The sequence below is a fragment of the Laetiporus sulphureus genome, assembly GCF_001632365.1.
Source record: "Laetiporus sulphureus 93-53 unplaced genomic scaffold LAESUscaffold_8, whole genome shotgun sequence".
NCBI classification, from domain to species: domain Eukaryota; kingdom Fungi; phylum Basidiomycota; class Agaricomycetes; order Polyporales; family Laetiporaceae; genus Laetiporus; species Laetiporus sulphureus.
Window position 1 is genome coordinate 207292 of NW_024468517.1, and position 21143 is coordinate 228434.

General features: G+C 54.1%; 10 protein-coding genes across 10 annotated transcripts; 5 read left to right on the forward strand and 5 right to left on the reverse strand.

The window, feature by feature from the left end:
* Positions 1 to 14: 14 nt before the first annotated feature.
* LAESUDRAFT_540987 (histone 3) lies at positions 15 to 834 on the reverse strand. The gene is made up of 4 exons (XM_040902868.1): positions 712 to 834; positions 501 to 650; positions 324 to 442; positions 15 to 267 (listed from the first exon to the last, which is right to left on the reverse strand). Exons 1-4 carry the CDS (start codon positions 802 to 804, stop codon positions 216 to 218), a joined length of 414 nt encoding a protein of 137 aa, XP_040766900.1. The 5' UTR covers positions 805 to 834; the 3' UTR covers positions 15 to 215.
* A 2022-nt stretch (positions 835 to 2856) lies between these two features.
* LAESUDRAFT_647061 (uncharacterized protein) lies at positions 2857 to 4290 on the forward strand (the record flags this gene model as incomplete). Its single annotated transcript, XM_040904030.1, has 3 exons — positions 2857 to 3597; positions 3656 to 3862; positions 3916 to 4290. 3 exons carry the CDS (start codon positions 2857 to 2859, stop codon positions 4288 to 4290), a joined length of 1323 nt encoding a protein of 440 aa, XP_040766901.1.
* Positions 4291 to 4496: 206 nt separating this feature from the next.
* On the reverse strand, positions 4497 to 4776 carry LAESUDRAFT_722894 (uncharacterized protein). The gene has a single exon (XM_040908298.1). The coding sequence runs from the start codon at positions 4655 to 4657 to the stop codon at positions 4502 to 4504; it is 156 nt and encodes a 51-aa protein (XP_040766902.1). The 5' UTR covers positions 4658 to 4776; the 3' UTR covers positions 4497 to 4501.
* A 232-nt stretch (positions 4777 to 5008) lies between these two features.
* On the forward strand, positions 5009 to 7823 carry LAESUDRAFT_695789 (Rho GTPase activation protein; the record flags this gene model as incomplete). Its single annotated transcript, XM_040906252.1, has 12 exons — positions 5009 to 5534; positions 5598 to 5609; positions 5669 to 5731; positions 5792 to 5820; positions 5874 to 5995; positions 6056 to 6086; positions 6136 to 6166; positions 6223 to 6321; positions 6390 to 6544; positions 6595 to 6672; positions 6719 to 6952; positions 7012 to 7823. Exons 1-12 carry the CDS (start codon positions 5326 to 5328, stop codon positions 7821 to 7823), a joined length of 1875 nt encoding a protein of 624 aa, XP_040766903.1. The 5' UTR covers positions 5009 to 5325.
* On the reverse strand, positions 7729 to 8886 carry LAESUDRAFT_541327 (uncharacterized protein). The gene has a single exon (XM_040902870.1). It carries the CDS (start codon positions 8672 to 8674, stop codon positions 8078 to 8080), a length of 597 nt encoding a protein of 198 aa, XP_040766904.1. The 5' UTR covers positions 8675 to 8886; the 3' UTR covers positions 7729 to 8077.
* A 1857-nt stretch (positions 8887 to 10743) lies between these two features.
* Positions 10744 to 11580, forward strand: LAESUDRAFT_647422 (uncharacterized protein; the record flags this gene model as incomplete). Its single annotated transcript, XM_040904052.1, has 1 exon — positions 10744 to 11580. One exon carries the CDS (start codon positions 10744 to 10746, stop codon positions 11578 to 11580), a length of 837 nt encoding a protein of 278 aa, XP_040766905.1.
* Positions 11581 to 12011: 431 nt separating this feature from the next.
* On the reverse strand, positions 12012 to 13564 carry LAESUDRAFT_674951 (uncharacterized protein; the record flags this gene model as incomplete). The annotated part of the gene is made up of 5 exons (XM_040905576.1): positions 12012 to 12412; positions 12497 to 12625; positions 12677 to 12892; positions 12951 to 13353; positions 13419 to 13564. 5 exons carry the CDS (start codon positions 13562 to 13564, stop codon positions 12038 to 12040), a joined length of 1269 nt encoding a protein of 422 aa, XP_040766906.1. The 3' UTR covers positions 12012 to 12037.
* A 1755-nt stretch (positions 13565 to 15319) lies between these two features.
* Positions 15320 to 17635, forward strand: LAESUDRAFT_674953 (uncharacterized protein). Its single transcript, XM_040905577.1, has 3 exons — positions 15320 to 15745; positions 15807 to 16851; positions 16907 to 17635. Exons 1-3 carry the CDS (start codon positions 15565 to 15567, stop codon positions 17337 to 17339), a joined length of 1659 nt encoding a protein of 552 aa, XP_040766907.1. The 5' UTR covers positions 15320 to 15564; the 3' UTR covers positions 17340 to 17635.
* Positions 17636 to 17726: 91 nt separating this feature from the next.
* On the reverse strand, positions 17727 to 18586 carry LAESUDRAFT_647340 (uncharacterized protein; the record flags this gene model as incomplete). Its single annotated transcript, XM_040904048.1, has 2 exons — positions 17727 to 18130; positions 18187 to 18586. The coding sequence occupies 2 exons, from the start codon at positions 18584 to 18586 to the stop codon at positions 17727 to 17729; spliced, it is 804 nt and encodes a 267-aa protein (XP_040766908.1).
* A 1360-nt stretch (positions 18587 to 19946) lies between these two features.
* Positions 19947 to 20518, forward strand: LAESUDRAFT_735467 (uncharacterized protein; the record flags this gene model as incomplete). Its single annotated transcript, XM_040910591.1, has 5 exons — positions 19947 to 20054; positions 20114 to 20201; positions 20267 to 20347; positions 20419 to 20425; positions 20482 to 20518. The coding sequence occupies 5 exons, from the start codon at positions 19947 to 19949 to the stop codon at positions 20516 to 20518; spliced, it is 321 nt and encodes a 106-aa protein (XP_040766909.1).
* Positions 20519 to 21143: the final 625 nt, after the last annotated feature.

Below are 21143 nucleotides of genomic sequence, written 5' to 3' on the forward strand. Positions count from 1 at the left end.
CGTCGACTTCGGAGAGATCCGGGACGTCCAGCGAGAATAGGGGAGATAATATGGATGAATCAGCATAAAGGTTAGGGTACACGACGACACGTCTAATAAACCTACACCAGTCTCCTGCTAACGTGCGGCAACGTCAAGAATAAAGGAGAAAATGGGTACGATAGAATGCCCCTCTCCCCTTGAGAGCGAACGGAGGATAGTGTATGATTAATCATTCAGCTCCTGTCGCCACGGAGACGGCGAGCCAAAGCCAGATCCTTGGGTTGACTAATAGAGGATGTTAGCACATCTGCTAAACGTCAGGATGATACGGAGATACTCACATTGTGACTCGCTTGGCATGGATCGCAGCAAGGTTGGTGTCCTCGAAGAGGGACACAAGGTAGGCCTCGGCAGCCTCCTGAAGGGCCATGACGGCCGAGGACTGGAAACGCAGGTCCGTCTATTGATGCAGGTTAATTATCCACTGCGTGCATCCAAGCAGTCGATTGTTGACTCACCTTGAAGTCCTGCGCGATCTCACGGACAAGTCGCTGGAAGGGGAGCTTCCGGATGAGAAGCTCGGTCGACTTCTGATAACGCCTGATCTCTCGAAGGGCGACGGTTCCGGGTCGGAAACGATGAGGCTTCTTCACACCACCGGTTGTGCTCTGCAGATAGCGCTCAGATTAGCGACAACCGCCAACTCACCGATAGGGGTCATGTACTTACGGGTGCGGTCTTGCGAGCGGCCTTGGAGGCGAGCTGCTTACGTGGAGCCTTGCCTCCGGTGGACTTTCGGGCGGTCTGCTTGGTACGGGCCATGGTAGGACGAAAGTGTGAGGTGAGATAGAGTGCGAGGGGCGGGCTAAGCGTCGGTTGATGAGCGCGGGAAACAAAACGTTGGGCGGCATTCAACTGATCGCGCCGCCCGCCTTATATAGCGCGATGCGCGACGCGTGACGCGTGACACGTGCATATGACGCGTCTGTGGCTGTGCCGCTATTGTGGCTGGTGGCCCCGTATTTGGCAATTGTTCTTCGAGGGCGTGCATTCAAACAACTTACTCTTATCCGTAATCTTGGCCGCTGGACACCGTTGGCCACGTTGACAAACCTGAGCCGGAACTGGGGCTACCGCTGAGAACATTTCTGATGGTGGGAGGCAAGACGTGGCAGAAACAGCCTCAAAGATTGTCCAGCGAGGGAAACTTCATCCCTCTGGGAGCATCCTGCTCTTTAGCTCGAGGATTCTCGGATACCGTTCCACGGCACTGGATATCGTCGATTCTGTCTTGATGTGAGAACGGCGATCTCTACGACGGAGCCGCTTGTTGCCGAGGAAACGGAAGCCACCTCAGCCACTCAGGGTCACGGTAACCGACTCACATTATCCTTGTCGTCACACCCTATACATGCGACTCACTCGATGCTGCACATTCGCGCTTTTCGATGGATGGGGTGCCTATCGTTTGTCCGTCCACGAGCAACGTGGATCTGAAGAATGGTTCCACGCAAGACCGGTGCCTCTCCGACCCTGGTGCGTTATGAGAGAAAGCTGGTTATGGTAAAGCTTGATCTTACTCACCTACAGCGATCAATAAGGGCTTTGTCTCTCACATTCCGATAACGCCACGTCCTCATGCTTAATGCGCATCCTCTAGCGAACCGCGATTTCTCGGTCTGTGGTAGGACAAACCAAACACCTATCCGAACCAATGAAAGCCATGGCCCTCAAACTGCTCATGATCCTTCAGCTCTCTGGATGGGATACGGTCCTCATGACTATGATCTGACCAATGCATGGATCCGGATTCGCTATGACGCGTGGCCCACGCCTTCTGCCTAGGCATATCCGTCGAGGTCAGGTCCGTTCAAGAGCTCTCCTGGTGTTATGGTCTTGACGTGCGGCCAAGCTGTCACAAAAGCAGTAAAGCTAGCTAATGTATGGCATGTTCTGATCAAGGGAGATGACATGGCCACTTGTTGGCCATACCTCAGCGCATAAGGGCTGATTGTGCTTCCCATCCTTTCAGAAGGGTAAGATCAGTGTTGAGCGCTATAGTCTTACCCTTAACGCTTCGGCTACAGTGCAACGTTTTTGGGTAACTCAACTTGTTTCCCTGTTTCCAGTGTTTGGTGCCACCCGGTCTCCAAAGTGTGATCAGCGATTGTGACGGATTAGACTCAGCAAGTGCTATCTCGGTAACCTCTTCTCGGTAGCAGCTGGTTGTGTACTTATCCGGCCGTATAATGAATGGAACGGATGTCTTGGACGCAGCTTGTTCCGCACCTTCTCTGGATCCATTTGCCAAGCCCGCGTTCTATTCTAACATGCAAGCTCGATTGGACACCGAAGCAAGATGAACGGTATGGTCGCGGTAGAAGAAAGAGACTCGTGACAAAGGTGCGGCATCCCTGGGAATCCACGATCGGGGGGTGAGCGGACATGTAATGTCCCGCATGTTACATGACGCTCATATCGCCTTCACAGAGGCGAAAGAGTCGTGGTGATGCCAAAAGTGTGAAATGCGCGCTTATGCGAGACCATGCTAACCGTCGACACCAAGTTATATAGACTCCCTTCCACTCGATACAACGATCAAATAGTACTGATGTGCCCACGCTCATTGCCCTGCTTTGGACTGATGTTCATCATCATGAACTCGGACCGAAGGGAACTTACAGAGCAGGAGCAGGGAAAACGCGCACGTGCCGCAACACGCTGCAAACGCGTGTTTCGCTTGATACCGATGCTCAGCGAAGGTTGAGCCGGTTGGCACTGTCTCCAGCCTTCTCCAAAGCCTGTGCACCTCGGTCTTCTGCGGTACTATACAATGTATCTCGCGGATGATGTTAATGGTTCGTTCTTGCCCTCATGTCTTCGACTCTTTGTCAATGGATTGATGTGACCTATTACCGCTACTCAGATTCAGACCGCTCCCAGCATCGCAGCTCCTACGCCACTCTGCGTCGGACACGGCGTCCGCCCCCGCCACAGACTACGACGAGTCTAGACGACAGCTTCGACGCGGTGACTATGGAGGCGCCTACCGAGTGGAACGTGGGCACCGTCCATCACGGCGGCGATTACGAGGAGTCTATTACCGGGTATCAAAACTATGTTAACGAGATGGAGAGGAAGATGAGTCGGGAGGACGATTTCCAGCCGCCCGCCAACAAATCGATCGCTAATACGATCGGCCGCGCGACTCGCAACGTGTTCGGCAGCCTTGCTAGCGGGAAGGCCCTCAGGGGCAGCCCTGGTCAAAGGAGCAGCGCTGGCATGGCAACTCCGGACAATGCGAGGGTGGTCAATGAACGCAAAGCAAAGGTCGAGCTTGTTGAATCGCAGGTCAAGCAGGATGGGCCCGATCGTACCATCTCGCTATGGCGCGAGCGCGTCGCGGACAGCAGCGGCAGCGGCAGTCAAGCGGGCAATTACGTTCGCAGTGATGCGAACAACCACTCCCAGTGCACCAGAAACTCTGGATCTGGATCGCACAGGAGGACTAGAAGCGAGGGTCTTGTGGGACTCTACAGCAACTCTCCGAATAACGGCGACAGCAGGGATCCGCAGGCACCGAGGTCCAACAGGGTTTCGTTCGAGCGGACTGAGGTGAGCGGGTTATTTGTAGGCTCAGCAACATGTAGCACGAGTGCTCATCATGTCCCAGTATATGGTGGCGTACCAGCATGCCGGTGAAGCAGGGATCCCCACGCCAGTGTACGCGCGCTCTGAGCGAGGCAGTGTCATTCCCCTCCAACCCCCTGCTGCGGCATCCACGCCCATGAGCCCTGGGCCCCAGCAGATGGGCCAGACTCGCACCATCTCGCCGGCGGATAGGCGTTACGCAGGGCCGTCGTCTTTTGATCGCTACGAGGTAGGCTCTTGTCTTCACTTGTCGATACGAGACGGCTGAAGATCCACGTTCAGCATATGATCACCTATCCGCAGACGCCTCCCTACAGCAATGCAAGCTCTGGCAGCTTGCAGGGACGTGGCTCCACGAGCCGCCGGCAGTCGTCCTCCGCGCAAAGCAGACGGGCATCCGCACCCGTAGATATGCAAGACGTCGCGAGGGGACCGACGGCTTCGCCCGTTGATCTCATCCTGGCGTCGTGTGACCCCTCTTTACTGCACATTTCACCGGTGCTGGCGGAGCTCGGTATCCGGAAAGTGGAGCACCTCCGCGCGGTCGCACGGCTCAGTGAAGAGACGAGGGACAGGGAGGTGAAGGAAGAGGCATTGAAGAGGGGCGTCACCGTCGTGGAGTGGGCGATTCTCATGGATAAGCTGCAGATCTTATAGTGTGGGCTCGCTGTGCTCACGGTTCCTTCCCCGTTTTAACACTTCCTTTGTGTCTGACTCGCCCGTATCTCACTTTTTGTGTACCACCATTGTACCATATACGTTTCCTTGGCTCACAATATGCATTTCATCACTACAGCAACGCAGACGAGCGTGAACCACAAGAACTGCTAAATCGGGAAGACAAAGAAACCATTGCAAGGTTGATCAATTATAAACGTGCGATCTGTCCGAGCCGTGCAGATCGTCTGCCGCTGTCGAAGCAGGGAAGAGAAGCAGCACGTGGTTGATCCCAGCGGCCGACGTCTCCGTGAGGGAGTCTGAGGCCACAAGGACCAACGGGGCACACGGGGACACAGGCTGCCATCCGGTTGATGCGCCACCAGGGACTCGCCGATCAGCACTGATCAGACGAGATCGAGCTCGCAAAGATCTCCCATAGCAATCTTTCGCAATCCCGTTGGTAAAGATTTGGAGCATTTTTCGCCGACTTGAGGCTGATGAGGCTGTCAGAGACAAGTCTGTTGATCGTCGGTGTTTGCACCGAATTCCGGGGCTTGCATGTCTGTAACTGTGAGATTAGCAAGAACCAAGGTCAGAGGATAGATGCAGATGCTGATAATCTTTATCACAACGTACCGACGATTTTTGTCTATACGTGATCTATATAAACCCCCCTCCTGGTTTGACCGCACTACAGGCGATCGAGTCGCTAGATGTTGGGTTAGAGCCGAGTAGAACCATCCAACAAACCTCTTTGCATTTCATCGCATACATGAACATTGCGTCGAATCAGTCGAGAGCATAAGAGTACAGTAGCAGCAACAAGAAACACCTGAATAACTAAGGCAAGCAGATTTCCCATCAAATCGCAATCTGGATTTGCTTGCCACGCCGCAGAGACGTGTGGCGCAGGATACTGGCGGTCGTCAAACGCACCCCCTCCTTGCTAACTCCAAGCGACAACCTGCAACCTCCGGTCCCAAGTCGACGTACTCATAGTAACTGCACTACATTCTACCGGGGAAATTTGCGATGGGCCCGAACGTGGCCGCACTCAAACAGCGACTGGCGTCGTTCGCGCAGGCGCGCTCGGATACGCCCCTCAGCTCCAAACGGCGCACATTTGCCGGCCCACCTCTTCGGACGCGAGCCCAGGATGCACAGACTGGTCTATGGGAGTACAGGGACGATGTGCAGGATGTAATGAGCAAGGTTATCTTCCAGGCTGGAGTGGATTACGAGTGAGTAGGGTGGCTCGGCTTGATGGTTTCCAGAAACTGACTATCGTGCCTGTCTGTGGCTAGGACGCGGCCAATGTACGTCGTACCATGCCTGTACGAGAGCGAGGAGACTATAGCCTAACCTTCGTCCTTAGGGTCGTAATGAATGCATCGGTCTTGCCGGACCCACGAGAGATCGACTATGACATCCTGCTCTCGTAAGTGATACATCACGATGCGAGAGGCTGCTCGAAAGTTGAAAAATGATGTCGTAATAGGCGCATACTTTCATATCTTGACTTGTATGGTACGTGAATATGTCACCACAGGTTTGTGCCAACACATCCAACTTGCATTTAGTCGAATCGGACTATACGGTCGTGTTCTTCGCTGCGGGAGGAAGGTACACCCCTGGGTGGAGCTGGGTATGGAAAGCATATCGCAGTCTCAGCCGGAAGTATCGCAAAAATCTCAAGAAACTGGTACGTTCTCCTGCAACCTTCACTCTTCACGGACTCCTGATATATTTCCTTCCTGCTTAGTTCATCGTACACTCAACGTTTTTCACGAAAAGTAAGTCCGATTATTCAAGATGTTCGCATCAGTTAACGAGCAGCGGCAGTGCTGTTCTCCTTGGCTGGCACTATCATCAGGTTGCTGCTCAGCCCACATATCCTCTATTCACCGTAACTTACACATCCCATCACAGTCCAAAATTCTATCGAAAAATCACGTACATTAACACGCTCTCCGAGCTCGCGTGCTACATACCCTTGACCCAGATCGACATTCCGCCCGCAGTCTATAAGTGCGTGCATTCCACTTCCAAGCTTCGCACGTTATCGAGCTGCTCATCTTCCCCTGTACCCTGGACAGGGAGAATCTGAAGCATGAGAAGCAGATTCAGATGCCGATGCCTACTCGGGCGGACTTGTTTGGAGTGCCGCTGGAGGAGTTGATGGGGTATGACGGCGAGAAGGGTGGCCTTCCGAGAGTCGTCAAGGATTGTATACAGTACCTTCGTTCAACCGGTATGTTGTACCGGCTGAAGCGTATGGGGCATATTCTGATCGGCAGACAGGCATGCAGGACGAGGGCTTGTTCCGACGCTCGCCAAATTCTGTGCTGCTCAAGCAGGTGCAGCAAGCTTATGATCGAGGTATGGCCTTTGATACCGACCATTTCAAGTGCTGATCGTATCATAGGCCAAGTCGTGTCCCTAGATACATTTGGTGACCCGCATCTCGCGGCTGTCCTGCTGAAGAAGTATCTCCGGGACCTGCCTGTCCCTCTCTTTCCCGAAGATTTATACGCAATGATTTCGCGGTGTCCTGCGCCGACCGATGACACATCTGACATGTCTAGCATCACATACATCCGCGAGACGTTGCTGCCCGAACTCCCTCATTGCTCGTATATCGTGCTCAGCCATGTTCTCCGTGAGTGATTCCCAACCATTTCCCCCATCACATGCCTCGCTAAAAGGACGGTACTGTAGAACTCCTGCACGACGTATCGCTGCGCTCTTCTGTGAACCGCATGGACGCACAGAACCTCGCTGTCGTAATCACGCCCAACTTCGTGTCAGGCTCCAACCCTCTTCGCGACGTTATGATGTGCTCCACACCCAGCGGGATGACACCTTTCGCCAGCTCTCCATTCTCACCCACAAATCCGACGATGGGTAAGACAACGCTCGGCATGCTGATCAAGCACTGCATCCAGCGGTACTACGAGGTGTTTGACGAAGTGCCCGACCGCAGTGAGGCCGTAATGCAGAGCGCATTTCAGGTACGGCCATCCACACCGTCGTCGCCTTCCAGTCCTACGAAGACGCGACACAGGGAACCTATGCACGAAGATGAGGACATCGACGACACAATGCTCGTCATGCCCGTCGGCCCTCTCCCCGCCACCAATCCCGGCAGTCACTCCCACAGTTCCCAGCCGCCACCGGTCCCCAGCAGGCCACGCGACCTGAGTAAGCGCGCGAAGGAGGCACCCACGGCGTGGTCGGCGCGCACGGTCGGGCAGAGCGGGAAGGGCCCGAACGCGAATGGGAGCACGTACACGCCGTACGGCACGGTGAACAAGGCGCGCTCGACGATCAGCATCGAGCGTGGGAACCCGTCGCGGAAGGGCTCGATCTCGGTTGGGAGGGGGACGTCGCGCAAGGCGTCGGGCGCGGGCGTCGAGGCGGTTGGAATCACGGCGGCAGGATTCTTCGCTGCACCCGAGACGGCTCCGCCGGTCCCGATGCTACCTTCGCAGATCAAGGCGAATGGAGGTCACTTGCCATCGGCCTCATGATGATTAACAGTTGTTGTCGTGATGCTGTTAGGACGGTTTGAGGAATGATGACTGTATTTATCGGAATGCGGGTGGGTGTGGACTCGGATCTGATTGTAATATTTTATTTGTCTACCTGTCGGTGCCGACGGTGTATTCCATCTGATTGTAATATTTTATGCATCTAGTATTTGTCGGTGCCGACGCTTGCATTCCATCTGCATCTCCTCTGCTCAGGAGCGCGTCGCATAAATGCTTCACGTGATGAGACTTGCTCAATCTCCAGCGACAAGGAGACGCGCCACAGCGGACTCGCTCGCGGGCCACACAGCGCTCGCGGGATGCCGAGGAGCCGGAGGCGAATGGCACGTGGCCGACCGAGTCAATGATCCGTCACGATCCGTGTGATCACCAAGAAAGGAAGGTCTCGAGTTTTTCAACCTGACTCGAGTCAAAAGGATAAAAGGACGGTCGACGTGCTTCTTCCCCTCGACCCTCGCCCTGTCTTTATGCCTCTCGCTGCTACCTTCCGCTGCTTTCTGTGCTTTCTGTGCGTTTCCTGGTTGCTCTGCGCATTTTTTCTCGCTGATTTCGAATGAAATACCTCTCCGGCGACTAATTGCTGCTCCTGGTCCATTCCGAGGGGTGCGCATCAATATCCTGGGAAACCGACGGTCCGTTCTTTCTGACCTCGATGCGTTGCTTATCGCTGGCAAGCGCGCCTCGCCAAGCATGCGGGGCGTCCGAACTCTCCGCGCCAAGGCCTTCAGCCGCAAGAATGTAAGATACTGTGTACCTCGTTTCAACGCCGGGCGCCTGTGTGGCGGCAGCGTCGACGGCGAAGTTGTGGGAGATGTCCTGTGACTGTCCATCAGGTTCGTCTGCACTGCCTCGTGTGTGAGTGTATGATACCACCGCGCATTCGCAGGTGATGTTCATGTTCGTTGGCGTCGCGCTCGACGAGAGCGGTACACCCCCTCCCGTTCAATTTGCAATGCGTCCCTGAAGGCCGCTGACGGTCACGGAACGCCTGCTGGTGCCTGGTCCTCCCAAGCGAGCATGGCTCGGCTGGACGGCGAAGCTGCGCTGTGTCAGCGTCGCGCACCGCTTTCCTCCATTGGCGCTCCGGTATCGGACACTCAGTGTTGTTCTGTGGCTTGCTCTCTCTGTTCGGGGGACCTGGGCTGCTCTGCGGCGACTTCGATGTGGTCTACAGCACATGCTCGATGCGCTGCGTGAACTCTATCCTGCGGCTTCGCGTCGCTGCGGCCTGCGTCCGCGGCGGCGTGGTCGTGGATGTGTCCAGTCGGATGTCGAGGAGCGGTGGTTCGGACCGCGCATGAATGGGGGTCCTCATGGATCCGGACACGTCGGGTAATATCGCCTAACGCAGTGGAAGCCCTGAGCCCTATGCTGGCCCTCTGCCCAGGATGCGTCAGCGCGCTCTCACCGTCGGCGAATGCGTACTTCAATAGTGTTTGGCGGACGCCACGCAATATGCCACCGCAGCGGGTTCGTGGACTCTTGGACGACTGCGACGTGTCTGCGCAATGTCGAGTTCTCTGGCGACGTGTCTGCTGTGCACTGCGCTGTCGGCGATGCTGTGCGACATACGGCGCATCAGCATTTCTTATCGACGAGCTGCCCGTTTCGGAGAATTGACTCGTCCTTGGATCTCGGGAGCGGTTGCTGTGCCGAGTCAATTCGTGGCTGCGATGCAATTTGGGCCACAATCCACGGAAATTATACGTGCCTTTGATTGGGACGAGCGGGCGCTCTGACGGGATTTGCACTGGATCTGTAGACAAAGTCGGGTAGCGTAGACGCCGGATGCATATGACGGTTTCCAAATTAGTGCATGCAGCGCCTCTGAGTGTGAATTTTCATCAAGAGAGGAGATAAAAAGCCGGCTCGAGTCAATCTATCGTCACCCGCCCTCCTCTCCTCCCACCACTAGTCCAGTCATCCTCGGGCACATCCTCGCTCGAGGCATTCCAAGGAGTCAGAGTTTTGTGAGTCTTCTCCCCATTTCATCGTCCCCGTCCGCTGTTATTCGTCGGCGTGTCAATTATCGTCTCTTTCTGCGGCAGCGCAGTCAGTGTATACGCGAGCGAGCATGTTCTCATCGTTTAAGGAATCGGCGCCGACCGTTTCGTTGCGCGAGCCTCAGGCTTCATCGCCACGTTGGACGTATTACCGCACAGACATTGGCGCACCGCCTCAGGCGGCATCGGGCTCGCGACTCAATGTTTCTAGCATTGCCATCGAATCGCCGGCGGACATTAATGGGACAGATGCCACTCATGAGAATCATCCGCTGATTTCCCGCCCGTCATCTTCCAGACCCCCTAGCCGGTTGTCAGAATCGCCGGCAGCTCTCGCGCATCCTCACCCCGCGCCAACTACAACCTTGTTTCCGAACCGGTACACTGAACACCTATATCGCCGCCAGAATGTTCGGCCTTCCTCTGTAAGCGTGTCCTCTCGCAACCACCCAGGCCCAAGCACGTTTCAGCACCATGGTTCTCCTCACTTGTCTACTCTTGAAAGTTCCCAACTTTCAAGCTTCTCTCCATCCCAGAATGGCTCGATAAGCTCGACTAGCGCTCGTCTTCGGACATCTCACCCGGTCTTCCACACGACCTCGGACTTAGCTGCACATCATGGCATCCCTCAGTCTCTGCCCCCTGTGCCTCGTACAACTCGCTATACAACAGATCCCTCATCCAGTTCTAGTTTACCAGTTTCCTCGTCGTCCATTGACGCCGATCTCGACTTTTCCGCCATCTGCTCGAATTACTTGAATATGCTATCGCAAAAACCAGAAGAAGGGGAAAACACCGCTGATGCGGTCGTGCCGGAGGCGCCTGCTCACGACGTTGTTCAGGCGCTCATGGGCGTTCTCACAGGTGAATCGATACCCGGACCTTTATCCGCGTGTATGACTGACCAGTCATTCCCGGCAGCCCCTACTGCCTCCCCCGTGTTCGACATGATGAACGACTTCACGAGCGAGTATCTGACCTCGCCGTACGATGATTCACCATTAGACGAATGGCTCAGTACCCCCGCTCTCGACTCCGCTGACATCGGTTCGGACATCCTCACGAGTCCAGCAATCGCCGACACGGATGATTTCAATGACTTCGGTGGCACATCTCTCTTCGGCGAGTCGTTAGGGCTGACGAACGCGATTTGCGATCAAACTAAGGTCGCGCCACGTCCTGCCCCTGTTGGCCCACTGCCGACACCATTCGACTTCAATGACATGTACCGCATGCCATCGCCAACCACTCCTGCCCTCGATCCCATGTCGCTCGACCGCTCGCCACACCTTTCCAATGTTGCGCCACCTGCACCACCACGTCGACGAAACGCACCGACGGGCACGCGCAAGAATATCACCCCGGAGGCGCTAGTACCTCTCGACGCGCCCATTCAGCCTCGCAAGTATGTCACGCCATCGGCCACGTCTCGAAAAGAGGTGCCTGCTGTCTTCGCTAAGAAGCGGTCATTGTCTGTGGCGTTTGGCGAGGATGGTGAGCAGGTAGACGCTGCGAACCTTCCTCTGTCCGACTTGGAAGCGATCGAAGCCAAGCGGCGACAAAATACGCTTGCCGCGCGACGCAGCCGAAAGCGCAAGCTCGAGTACCAGCGGGAGCTGGAGGTGAGCATGGAGCAGGAGCGGGCGGAGAAGGAGATGTGGAAGTCGCGGGCGATCATGTACGAGGCGCTGCTACACAGCCACGGACTCGAAGTCCCATCGTTTGATCCATGAATCGTACGTTCACGTCGTCTTATCATTCCCTCTCGCTGGCCTCTAGCATTCGTATACCTTATATTTCACATATCTTTTGCATCGTTCTCATTCGCTGTCTCGCCGCCACTTATCAGCAGGTAGCCTTCGCGCTTCATGTACCATAATTCACCACAATTCCCCTATCCACTTGCTAGGAGCGCGTCGTACCCCCTTTCCCCAATGCTGCAGTCTGCTTGGTTCACACATATATCCGATGAACGTAGTGATGTTTAACCGCGATACTGCTGTCTAGATCTGTACGTATCGCGACTTATCCCTCCCCATCGCTGTGCTCCCATTCATACGAAAAATTCTTTACATACATATCATGTTTACACGTCGTCAGTAGCCACAGAACGAAAATACACACTATGTTTATGTTCACATGAATTCCTTAGCGTGAGCGACTGCGAACAGCGATTAACAGACAACATTTTCATATCATGAACTCGTCCGTCCGCTTCACTATGCATACCCGTTGTGGCGTGCATACTTTGCGGCTCTCCTGCTCTTCGCCGGATGTCATGCTCCAGTACGATCTACAAGGACACGATTGCGAGTGAGAGAGGTGCGTGCGGGATGGACAGAAGACATAGTACGGCGGAAGGTCCGGCTTAGTTGGGCAGGATGAAGGTTCAGAATGTGTCCGCTTGTGGGACAACAACTGTCTCGATATTTTCACGAGTGCTCCTGTCGGCGGCGGCGGCGCAGGCAGCGCATAAAACTCGAGGCTGGTCGATGGTGTCATAGCAGAGGTCACCTTGACGGGAAAGCACGCCTTCACGCCGCTGAGCGGCGAGCCAAAGGAGACCTCGACTTCGAAGAAATACTAAGAAAGATACGTCAACGGACCGAGGACGAGCTAGGAGCGGCGTGAACGTGACGTTGAGCGTACCTCATTCTTGATGCTCTGTGTATGGAATGTTGGCGGGCATCGTAGCACGAACGATGAGGAGAATGTCGTCCTCTGGCGCCACTGGCCCTCCATCGGGTCGCCGACCGACGGCCGCCACTCCTTACCCGACTCGTCTATGTCGACGTGGTGAGACCCGTCCATCCCGCCCGCGATGTCGACCTTCTGTACGTGCGAGCTCTCGCCATGATACGGGCTCACGGTGTACTTCAGGGTGCGGTGGAGGGTCAAGAACACGTCCTGTGGTCGCTGCGGCGGGGCCGGCCAGATGGTCTTGACGTCGGCGCCCTTGTGCGTGGCCGCGCTTATGGTGATGATGGAGATTTTGAAGGGGATAGGCACGAAGAGCGGAAGCGCGCGGATATCTGGGAGGGAGTACTGGGGCGTTTGAATTGTCGATGCATGTTCGTAATTTGAATACGGAAGAGCCGCGCACCTCGATGAATACATCGGCGTATCTGCCCCATGGGCTTCTGCGTATCTGGTGCTCGACGCATTTTGTCGCCCAGCGTCCACTCCACCCAACCCGGAGGAGACCGCGCGAGCGATCGCCGTCGCGGTCTTTTGGTACAACCACCATGGGGCCCATAATTCTCTCATGAAGACCGTGGTGGCCTATCGGCAACACTTCGATGTAATAGCGTATGTATGCTTCCCCATGGGCAGTGGAAGCCTCGAAGGACGGCGGCAAGCTTACGGGAAGCGCGAGCTCGAAATCGGCGCAGATTACATCGGTACCGAGAGGGGGGTTGATTGTATCCAACGTCCACACAGTGCAGTTCGATCGGACGTTAGACTGTTCGTCGGATACCGATGTCATCGGACCGTACTGGTCCCGTCTATGCCACACTTGCGTAAATGTCATCCTAGGACGATCCAGTTTATGATTGCGAATGAGACGCACAGGAAAATGGTCTCCCGCAATTCTACCACGACCTCTTCGACGCGATGTTCGCAAAGGAGGGGGACTTTAAGCTCGACATAGCCTGCCACAGTCCCTCCCGCCACGTAAATGTGTGGCGGGACGTGCAAAGTGATGCACTCGCACATCCTAGGAGTGATCCCAACAGCTGGGAGTCGCTGCTCTATCGTTTTGCCAAGAAGGCTATATAATGCGATTTGATCCGGGTGTTAACGGCGAATGGGCCGCAAGTGCCTCTCTTTTGTGAGATAAGGGAATTCTGGAGCTACCGATCCAGCTGATTGATGAGATGGTCTCGGAGAAACCAACGAGCACGTTATGGCCAATATCGTGCGCCGTCTCGCAGATACGGGGATGAATGCCGTGCACTGGCAATCCCAGTAATAGGCGTGTTGTGTTAGTTGGTGCCGCGAATTGGCTGCGTTAAGTTAGCATAGGGAGTCCGAGGGATGCGGGAGAATGGATGAACATCACAGGAATCTCTGCAGGACAACACAGCTGGGATGGCAACCGAGTCCGGCACTTGTTCGGCCTGCAAGATGATGATTGTGATGTGGCCCAATGGAATATATAATGCCGTCGATTTCTTTTCCATGACTCACTTGATTCATAACTCCCTCTCTTGAAGCGGCTCTTCTGCTGCTATATATGTGGCTCATATACGCGTTTGATGACAACGTACAACGCAGATTCCAACCTCAGTGGGAGGCTGCTCCAGAGCCAATGTATCCTATGGTTTACGGCACCGGGTCACATCAAAGAGCGATCGAGTTTCGCTCCAATCACCAGCGACGAGATTGTCTTTAAAAGATGAAGGGAGGATTCGGTAGCACGGCAGTCGTACGTGGACGTTGGAAAGTGCAGCACACTTCGCGGGACGAATTCATCAAATGCAACATAACTCTGGGATCACTGTGGTGGCCACGAATAGAGAATTGGAAGACACGTGCATCTTCAGCAACCTACCGATAATTGCCGGACTATACGACTTCCAGCCTAGTAGAGGGTATATTGCGAAGTGGCGATCCGGCAGATGGAAGACGTCATCGCCATCGGTAAGTTCATCAAACATTCAAGTGCCGTACGAAACTGAATGAACACAACAGGTATCGCGTGCAAACCTTATCTCATGTGGCGATTGCCAGGATGAGAAGAGCAGAGTGCAGGGCTGTTGCATCTCGATGACTGCCACAAGTTCTTCGAGGACGCCGAGGGTGGGCGAGACTACGTCCTCGCAAGCGTGAAGGAGGGCGATTGTCATCCGGATGTGGATATTCTTTCGACACCGGCGCCATCTTCTTCACTCACAACGGCAGAAGGCTTGCTGATGCCTTCACTGGCTTGTACTTTCCGCACGACATGCGGGATGTGTATGCAGCTATTGGCGCGCAGGGCCGCAGCAAATTCGAAGTCAATTTCGGAGGCTCACCCTTCCTGTGGCAGGAGGGTAATCAATATCAACGCAAGCTGGAAACTCACATAAAAATCGGTCCTCCGTTATATAGACGTTAATTAATGTGATAGGATATTGCCACAGTGGCAGCGGGCAGCAGAACAATGCATGCAGAGGTCTCTCGGCAGCGTTTCTGGCGCATTGCAGAACACTCGGTCGCATGCTATATCAGCGCCCGAGCAACCCATAAACTTGTGATGGATTTCTGCCGAACGGTGCAGGCGTGACCCTTGGCGTCATCAGCACTTCGATGCTTCTGCATGATGCACGTTACTTGTGTATATCACATTCCTGCCATGATTGGGCGTAGGGTCGACAGCACCGAACACGCACAGCATAGGATGACTTTTCAGGTGGAGAGAGTCAAGTCTTTGCCACTGGGTGGCGTGGCACCGACTGAAGTGGCACCGGCGCTCAACATGTCCATCGACTTGCTTCAAGTCCCCATCTCGGTCCTCAGACTCCGTTGTATTCAACCTTCCTTGGATCATTGAATAACGTTAAATCTGCTGGACTTGACTGAAGCCTTTGGATACACGTCGCCCATTCTTTCGAAAATTCCATGCCATTGGCTTAGTACCGATACCGAGCGACCTGTTAGAAGTGGAAAACACCACATCACGGACGACCTCCTTAGAATCCTCGAGAGGAATCTCCCGCTCACGTAGGAAGAAAATGCTTCCCTCTCGCAATTCGGGCACATACGACAGATTAGAGGGCGGCATGCCCCAAGCTCGGGTGAGCACTATGCGCTTCGCAGGGTGGAAGAAGTTTGCGCTGGCGACCGTCGTCATTATTGGGCTTGTGTACATTTTTGGCCCGAGCAAGGAGAGAATCATGCCGAGCACTATGCCATGTAAGTTCCTACGCCATGTTGCATGGTCTTCCAGCGATCTGAGCAAGTTATCCCACTGCAGCTGTTGTTTTTCCCGGACACTCCGATGTCGACAATAGCTCTCCGAAAGTACCAGAGCCGATCCCCATACCGGTCAACGGTGACGAAATGATACCAAAACCGCCTTCTTCTCCACCGACTGGACCAGAGAATGACCCGGATCTTTCCAAAACCGTACACTGTGTCGCACCATACAAGCCTACACTCCGTCTTGTCCAGTACGCGCTCATGATTGACGCAGGCTCAACCGGCTCGCGCATCCATATCTACAAGTTCAACAACTGCGGGCCATCCCCCTCGTATGAGTATGAGGTATTCCGTATGACACAGCCTGGGCTCTCGGCGTATGCAGGACGGCCACAGGACGCCGCGCAGAGCCTCGACATGCTTCTGGACGAAGCGGTGAAAATCGTTCCGGAGGCATTGCGTCCGTGCACACCTATTGCGGTGAAGGCAACGGCTGGTCTGCGTTTGCTCGGTGCAGCAGAGAGCGCGGCAATCTTAGAGGCAGTACGCCAACATCTGCACCAGAAGTATCCATTCAGTCTACAGGATCCAAATGGAGTAGTGATTATGGATGGCAAAGACGAGGGCGTGTACGCATGGATCACCGCGAACTACTTGCTGAACACGATCCGGGGCGACTCTGTCGCGGGCACACCGTCGTACGCCGTGCTCGACCTAGGCGGTGCATCGACGCAGATCGTCTTCGAGCCTACATTTGACAGGTCGGACTCGAAGCTGGAGGAGGGAGAGCACAAATACGACCTCACATTTGGTGGCAAGAAGCATGTGCTGTACCAGCATTCATACCTTGGCTATGGCTTGATGCGTGCACGCCAGAGCGCGCATCGCATCGTGGATTTCATGGGTTCGCTACGAGGCACAGGGAGCGGCGCCAATGCGACCATTGCAAATCCTTGCCTTGCACAAGGGACGTCGAAGGTCGTGGAGATCGAGGACGAGCGGTATGATGATGACAGGTTCAGTGTCACTATGGTTGGCCAGGACGTGGGCTCGTTCGAGGCGTGCAATCGCGTCGTCGAGCTTGTCATGGCTAAGGACTCGTGAGTACCTGTATAACATTCTGTATGATTATTTCACTGACGGTGCTATGCTTAGGATCTGTGAAGTTAAGCCATGCTCGTTCAATGGTGTCTACCAGCCTTCGCTTATGGATACCTTCCCATCCGGCAAGATTTTCCTACTCTCTTACTTCTATGATCGCCTTCAGCCATTCCTCGCAGCTGACCTCACACTTGCCGCCGCACCGCTGCACGTCTCAACCTTCGCTACACTTGCCGAGCGCGTCTGCCTCGGCAAGCCGTCATGGGAGACGCACTGGGGCGGCAACGCTGACCTCATGGAGGAGCTCGAGGGCCGTCCCGAGTGGTGCCTCGACCTTACGTTTATGCATGCGCTGCTCCGGCTCGGATATGAGCTCGGTGGCGAGCGCGATGTGCAGATTGGGAAAAAGATCGATGGCACGGAGCTTGGGTGGTGTTTGGGTGCAACCCTTGCAATGGTGGGCGGAGATTTGAAGTGTAGAGTGTAGGCGGCACGCAGAGCGTGTCCGGCTACGTGTTGTGTGTTTGTGTTTTCAGGATACTTTAGTACACCTTCGCTTATAGTGTGCGAGATAGTGACTGTTTATCTAGTCATCAAGGACAGTTCATGTTGTCTCTCCAATTCATACAATCCGGGTTCTGTTGCGTGCTCTTTAAGACTACAATCTGAGCATCCAGCGTTGAATATTGAGATGTGATATCTGAGTCGGGGTCATATCGCCATTGATATTATCCTAGACGTATAGTATGCACCGGGTACTAGAAAATTGTAAAGCAAATATGCCAGCTGCACAGACAGTACGAGAATGACGTAAACGATGCGAAAATAGATGAAATAACAGATACGTTACAAGCATCATAGTCGGTCGCTTGCACTAATGCTGGCCTGTAAGCCCATTCTTCAGATGAGTATCCACCTTCCACTCTGCCCCATTTCCCTCAGCCCACTTAAACGGCTCATATCCAAAATTCACCTCCAAGTTATTGGAGCCTTGCATCCCAATCGCCGCAAAAACATCCACCTTTCCATGCGGGAAATAGATGCCGGTGAACGCGTCCGGAAGGCGTACCCCGTTGTATGTAAAGAAGAGCGCGCCGGTGGAGAAGTGGTACCCGCACCCGACCACATCTCCCTCGGCGATACGCGAAATGCCGATAGCGTACTTCTGGCCAGACTGGGGATTTTCGTAATACGTGCACAGATCGTCGAGGTGCAGGGCTGCGCTCAGCCTGTCGAAGCCCGGGAGGCGGCCCTGCGGGGCCGGACGGCAAGCCGTTCCTGTAGTATCATTGAGTTAAAGCTCGCAAAGAAGAGAAAAGGAAGCAGGATCTAACCCAAGGCGATGATACCACCCATCTCCTTGATCTTAACTTCGTAATAAACTCCTGCGCTCTTCTGTATACCGTATTTCCCGGCGATAAACGGCAAGTCGCTCATCAAGCAACACTGCTTGCAGTTATCCGTGGTGTTGACGCGAATTACACCTGCTGCGTCGCTTTCATCGCTGTCGCCGCTTTCGCATGCTTCATCATTCTCGCCTGGCTGATCGTCCTCGCGATGATCGACCGTCCCATCGAAGTAGTCAAATCGGTATTGCAGGCACCATGCCCCTGTGCCTTGCCTGTGTATGGTGCCGCTGTAGGCTCCCTCGTAATCATTCGGTTCGTCGACGGGGTGCTCGCTACAGAATTTTGTCGCGTCAGAGTTTGAATTGGGAGAGAATTTGCTCGTCATTCTGTTGAGTAGTGTGTATCAGAAAAGAAGATGAAGAGAGAATGACTATGAGGGATTGCACCTGAAAGCTGCTGGACGATGAGATGGGGATGATGATGAGCTGGCTCATCTTATATTCCTGTTCGAGCGACACGCGAAGGTAGGATAACCACGACCGTCGGACCGTTCATGGCACTTAGCCTTCTGTATCAAGACGCCTTGTGCATGGAAGGTGGCTCATTCCGTCAGCTGTCCGACACACCAAGCATGGAGAGTGGATGCACCGATACATTTAGTCTGCATGTGATAGCAGGAAAACATGGTCAGTTTCCATTTATTGCGTGCAGTGAGTACATTCAGCATGTCGAATCAATGAGCCTTTCACCATACTCAACACTAGCATCCTGGCACATGAGAGGTTAAGGAACCTCTACGCATGGCTAGAAATGCCTGGTCCATATCAATGTGTTCAGGAAGGCCATCAGTACAACTTTTGAATGAACTTGTGACCGTCCTTATGACCCTTGGTAGTCAGTGCTTCTGATATTCAAAAAATCACAATGAGCGATTCAGATGACTTTGACATCGTCTGGGTTGGGTCCCGGATATTGGCGAGAGCAGGACGCATCCTTTGCGTGTGTTGGTGCACGTCAAAAGACACAAGTCGCACCATACTAGTGCCATGCCCACGCTGACAACGGAAACACCGGGTACTTAAATTGAGTGGACAGCATCGAGCGCACCCGCACGCCATCCAAGTCCCGATACATTACGAGTTGTCATAGGGTAGCACACCATACACGCAGGTACAGTTCCGTCAAAACTCACCAGTGAATGTGTCTCGCACAGTAGTGCAGCACCGTGCAGCACCACTGTCAAGGACTCTTTGCCGGCCTTCATCAGTTTGAGCGTGATAGATTTGGAGTGGCTAAGGACTGAAACTTCGCACCGTCGCGGGCCATGCCATTATAGCCACCACGAGGTTGACTTACGTCACCAGCGAAAGGCTTGGAGGACGGCGAAAAGATAGCCCGGATTCCTCGTTGGGTACGACGGTCAGTATGCTGGCCACCTTCCTTCAAGCTCGTGGTGTTAACTCTGCAAGTCCGTAGCGTCACGAAACAAGGCAATCACTTCAAAGAAAGTACCGACTCCTAGTATGAGAAAGGTGCGAGATTTCCTTTGACTTTCCCCATCTATGACATCCTATCATTTCTTGAGCTAAGAAAATGAAGGCGGGTAACTCTTCGCAGCTCAATACTGAGCGGAGCGCGGAACGGGGAATTTGGGTATAGCGGAGGAAACCGAAGTCACGCTTTGGCGCCGTGGCTGAAACGTCTGGCAGTTCTTGCATACCCTTGCATACCTCGCAGCTCGGGATATGATCTTCTGCCCAAACTGCGCCAACCTGCTCATCATCTCTGCTGAGACAGGTTACAACAAATGGGCCTGCAACACTTGCGCGTATGAGTTCCCTATTACGAAGCAGGTGAGTGTCGTCCGATTATTCGGTGGGAAATGGAAACAGAACTTCGCTGTTCTCGCTAGATGACCTCGCGTACGAAGCTCAAACGGAAGGAGGTCGATGACGTCCTTGGCGGTGAGGAAATGTGGAAGCATGCGGACTCGACAGCGGGTACGTACAGTTGTCTGCAACCTCCGTCTCGCCTTCCTCGCTTAACTCACTTCACTATTCTTCAGCAACGTGCCCAAAGTGCGATTTCGGGCGGGCGTATTTCTATCAACTCCAAATTAGGTCCGCCGACGAACCTATGACGACATGTGCGTCCATCTCTCTTCATCTGTTCCGGTGTGTAACGGGCTGACGAGTGAGACGTCTGGCGGGTTCATAGTCTATCGGTACGCCTGATTGACTACCTCCCGCTGATCCGTGCTGATGCAATTCATCTTGCTAGGTGTGCATCGTGTGGGAACAACTGGAGAGAAAATTGAGGAAGAAGAGCTGGCACGGCCGCCTCGGAGGTCATCCTCCGTTCTCGTCATACTCACTCCCTCTTCAGCGCGTGCCGCACCGCCTCGTTACGCAGATTTCGCAACGAGATCTACTCCGACTTCCCCAATGCAATCACGCATGCATTCTCGATGACCTCGGGGACTGCTCGTGGTACGCACATCATTATCTACGGTAAGGGTTTTTGTATCGTCAATTTTCGCATTCAGTCCGCCATGTTTCTCCCGTGCTTGTATTATGGCGATATAAATGATTGCTGTCACACAGCGCGCAGCCGCTCTTCAAGGCAATTCCGCTCTAGTCGGCTGCTTACTCACGGCCAGCATGGAAGTGTGGTTTCTTGTTCTCTGTTATATTGCCTCCTGGCAAGTAGGCTACCCTGGTCCACGGCTTGACACTTGCATCGAATAACTGGGCAGCCTTCAATTACAGACGACTTTCTCGCACACCGTCACTTCAGCCGCTGAATACGGAAAACGGCCGTCGCATTGACTACGTCTCGCAGAGCGCGCCTTTACATAAATAATGTGCACCGCGCGAATATGGCGATATTGGCGTGCATTCTAATACGTGTTACTGTCAAACAAAATAAATGAAGTGGAAGAC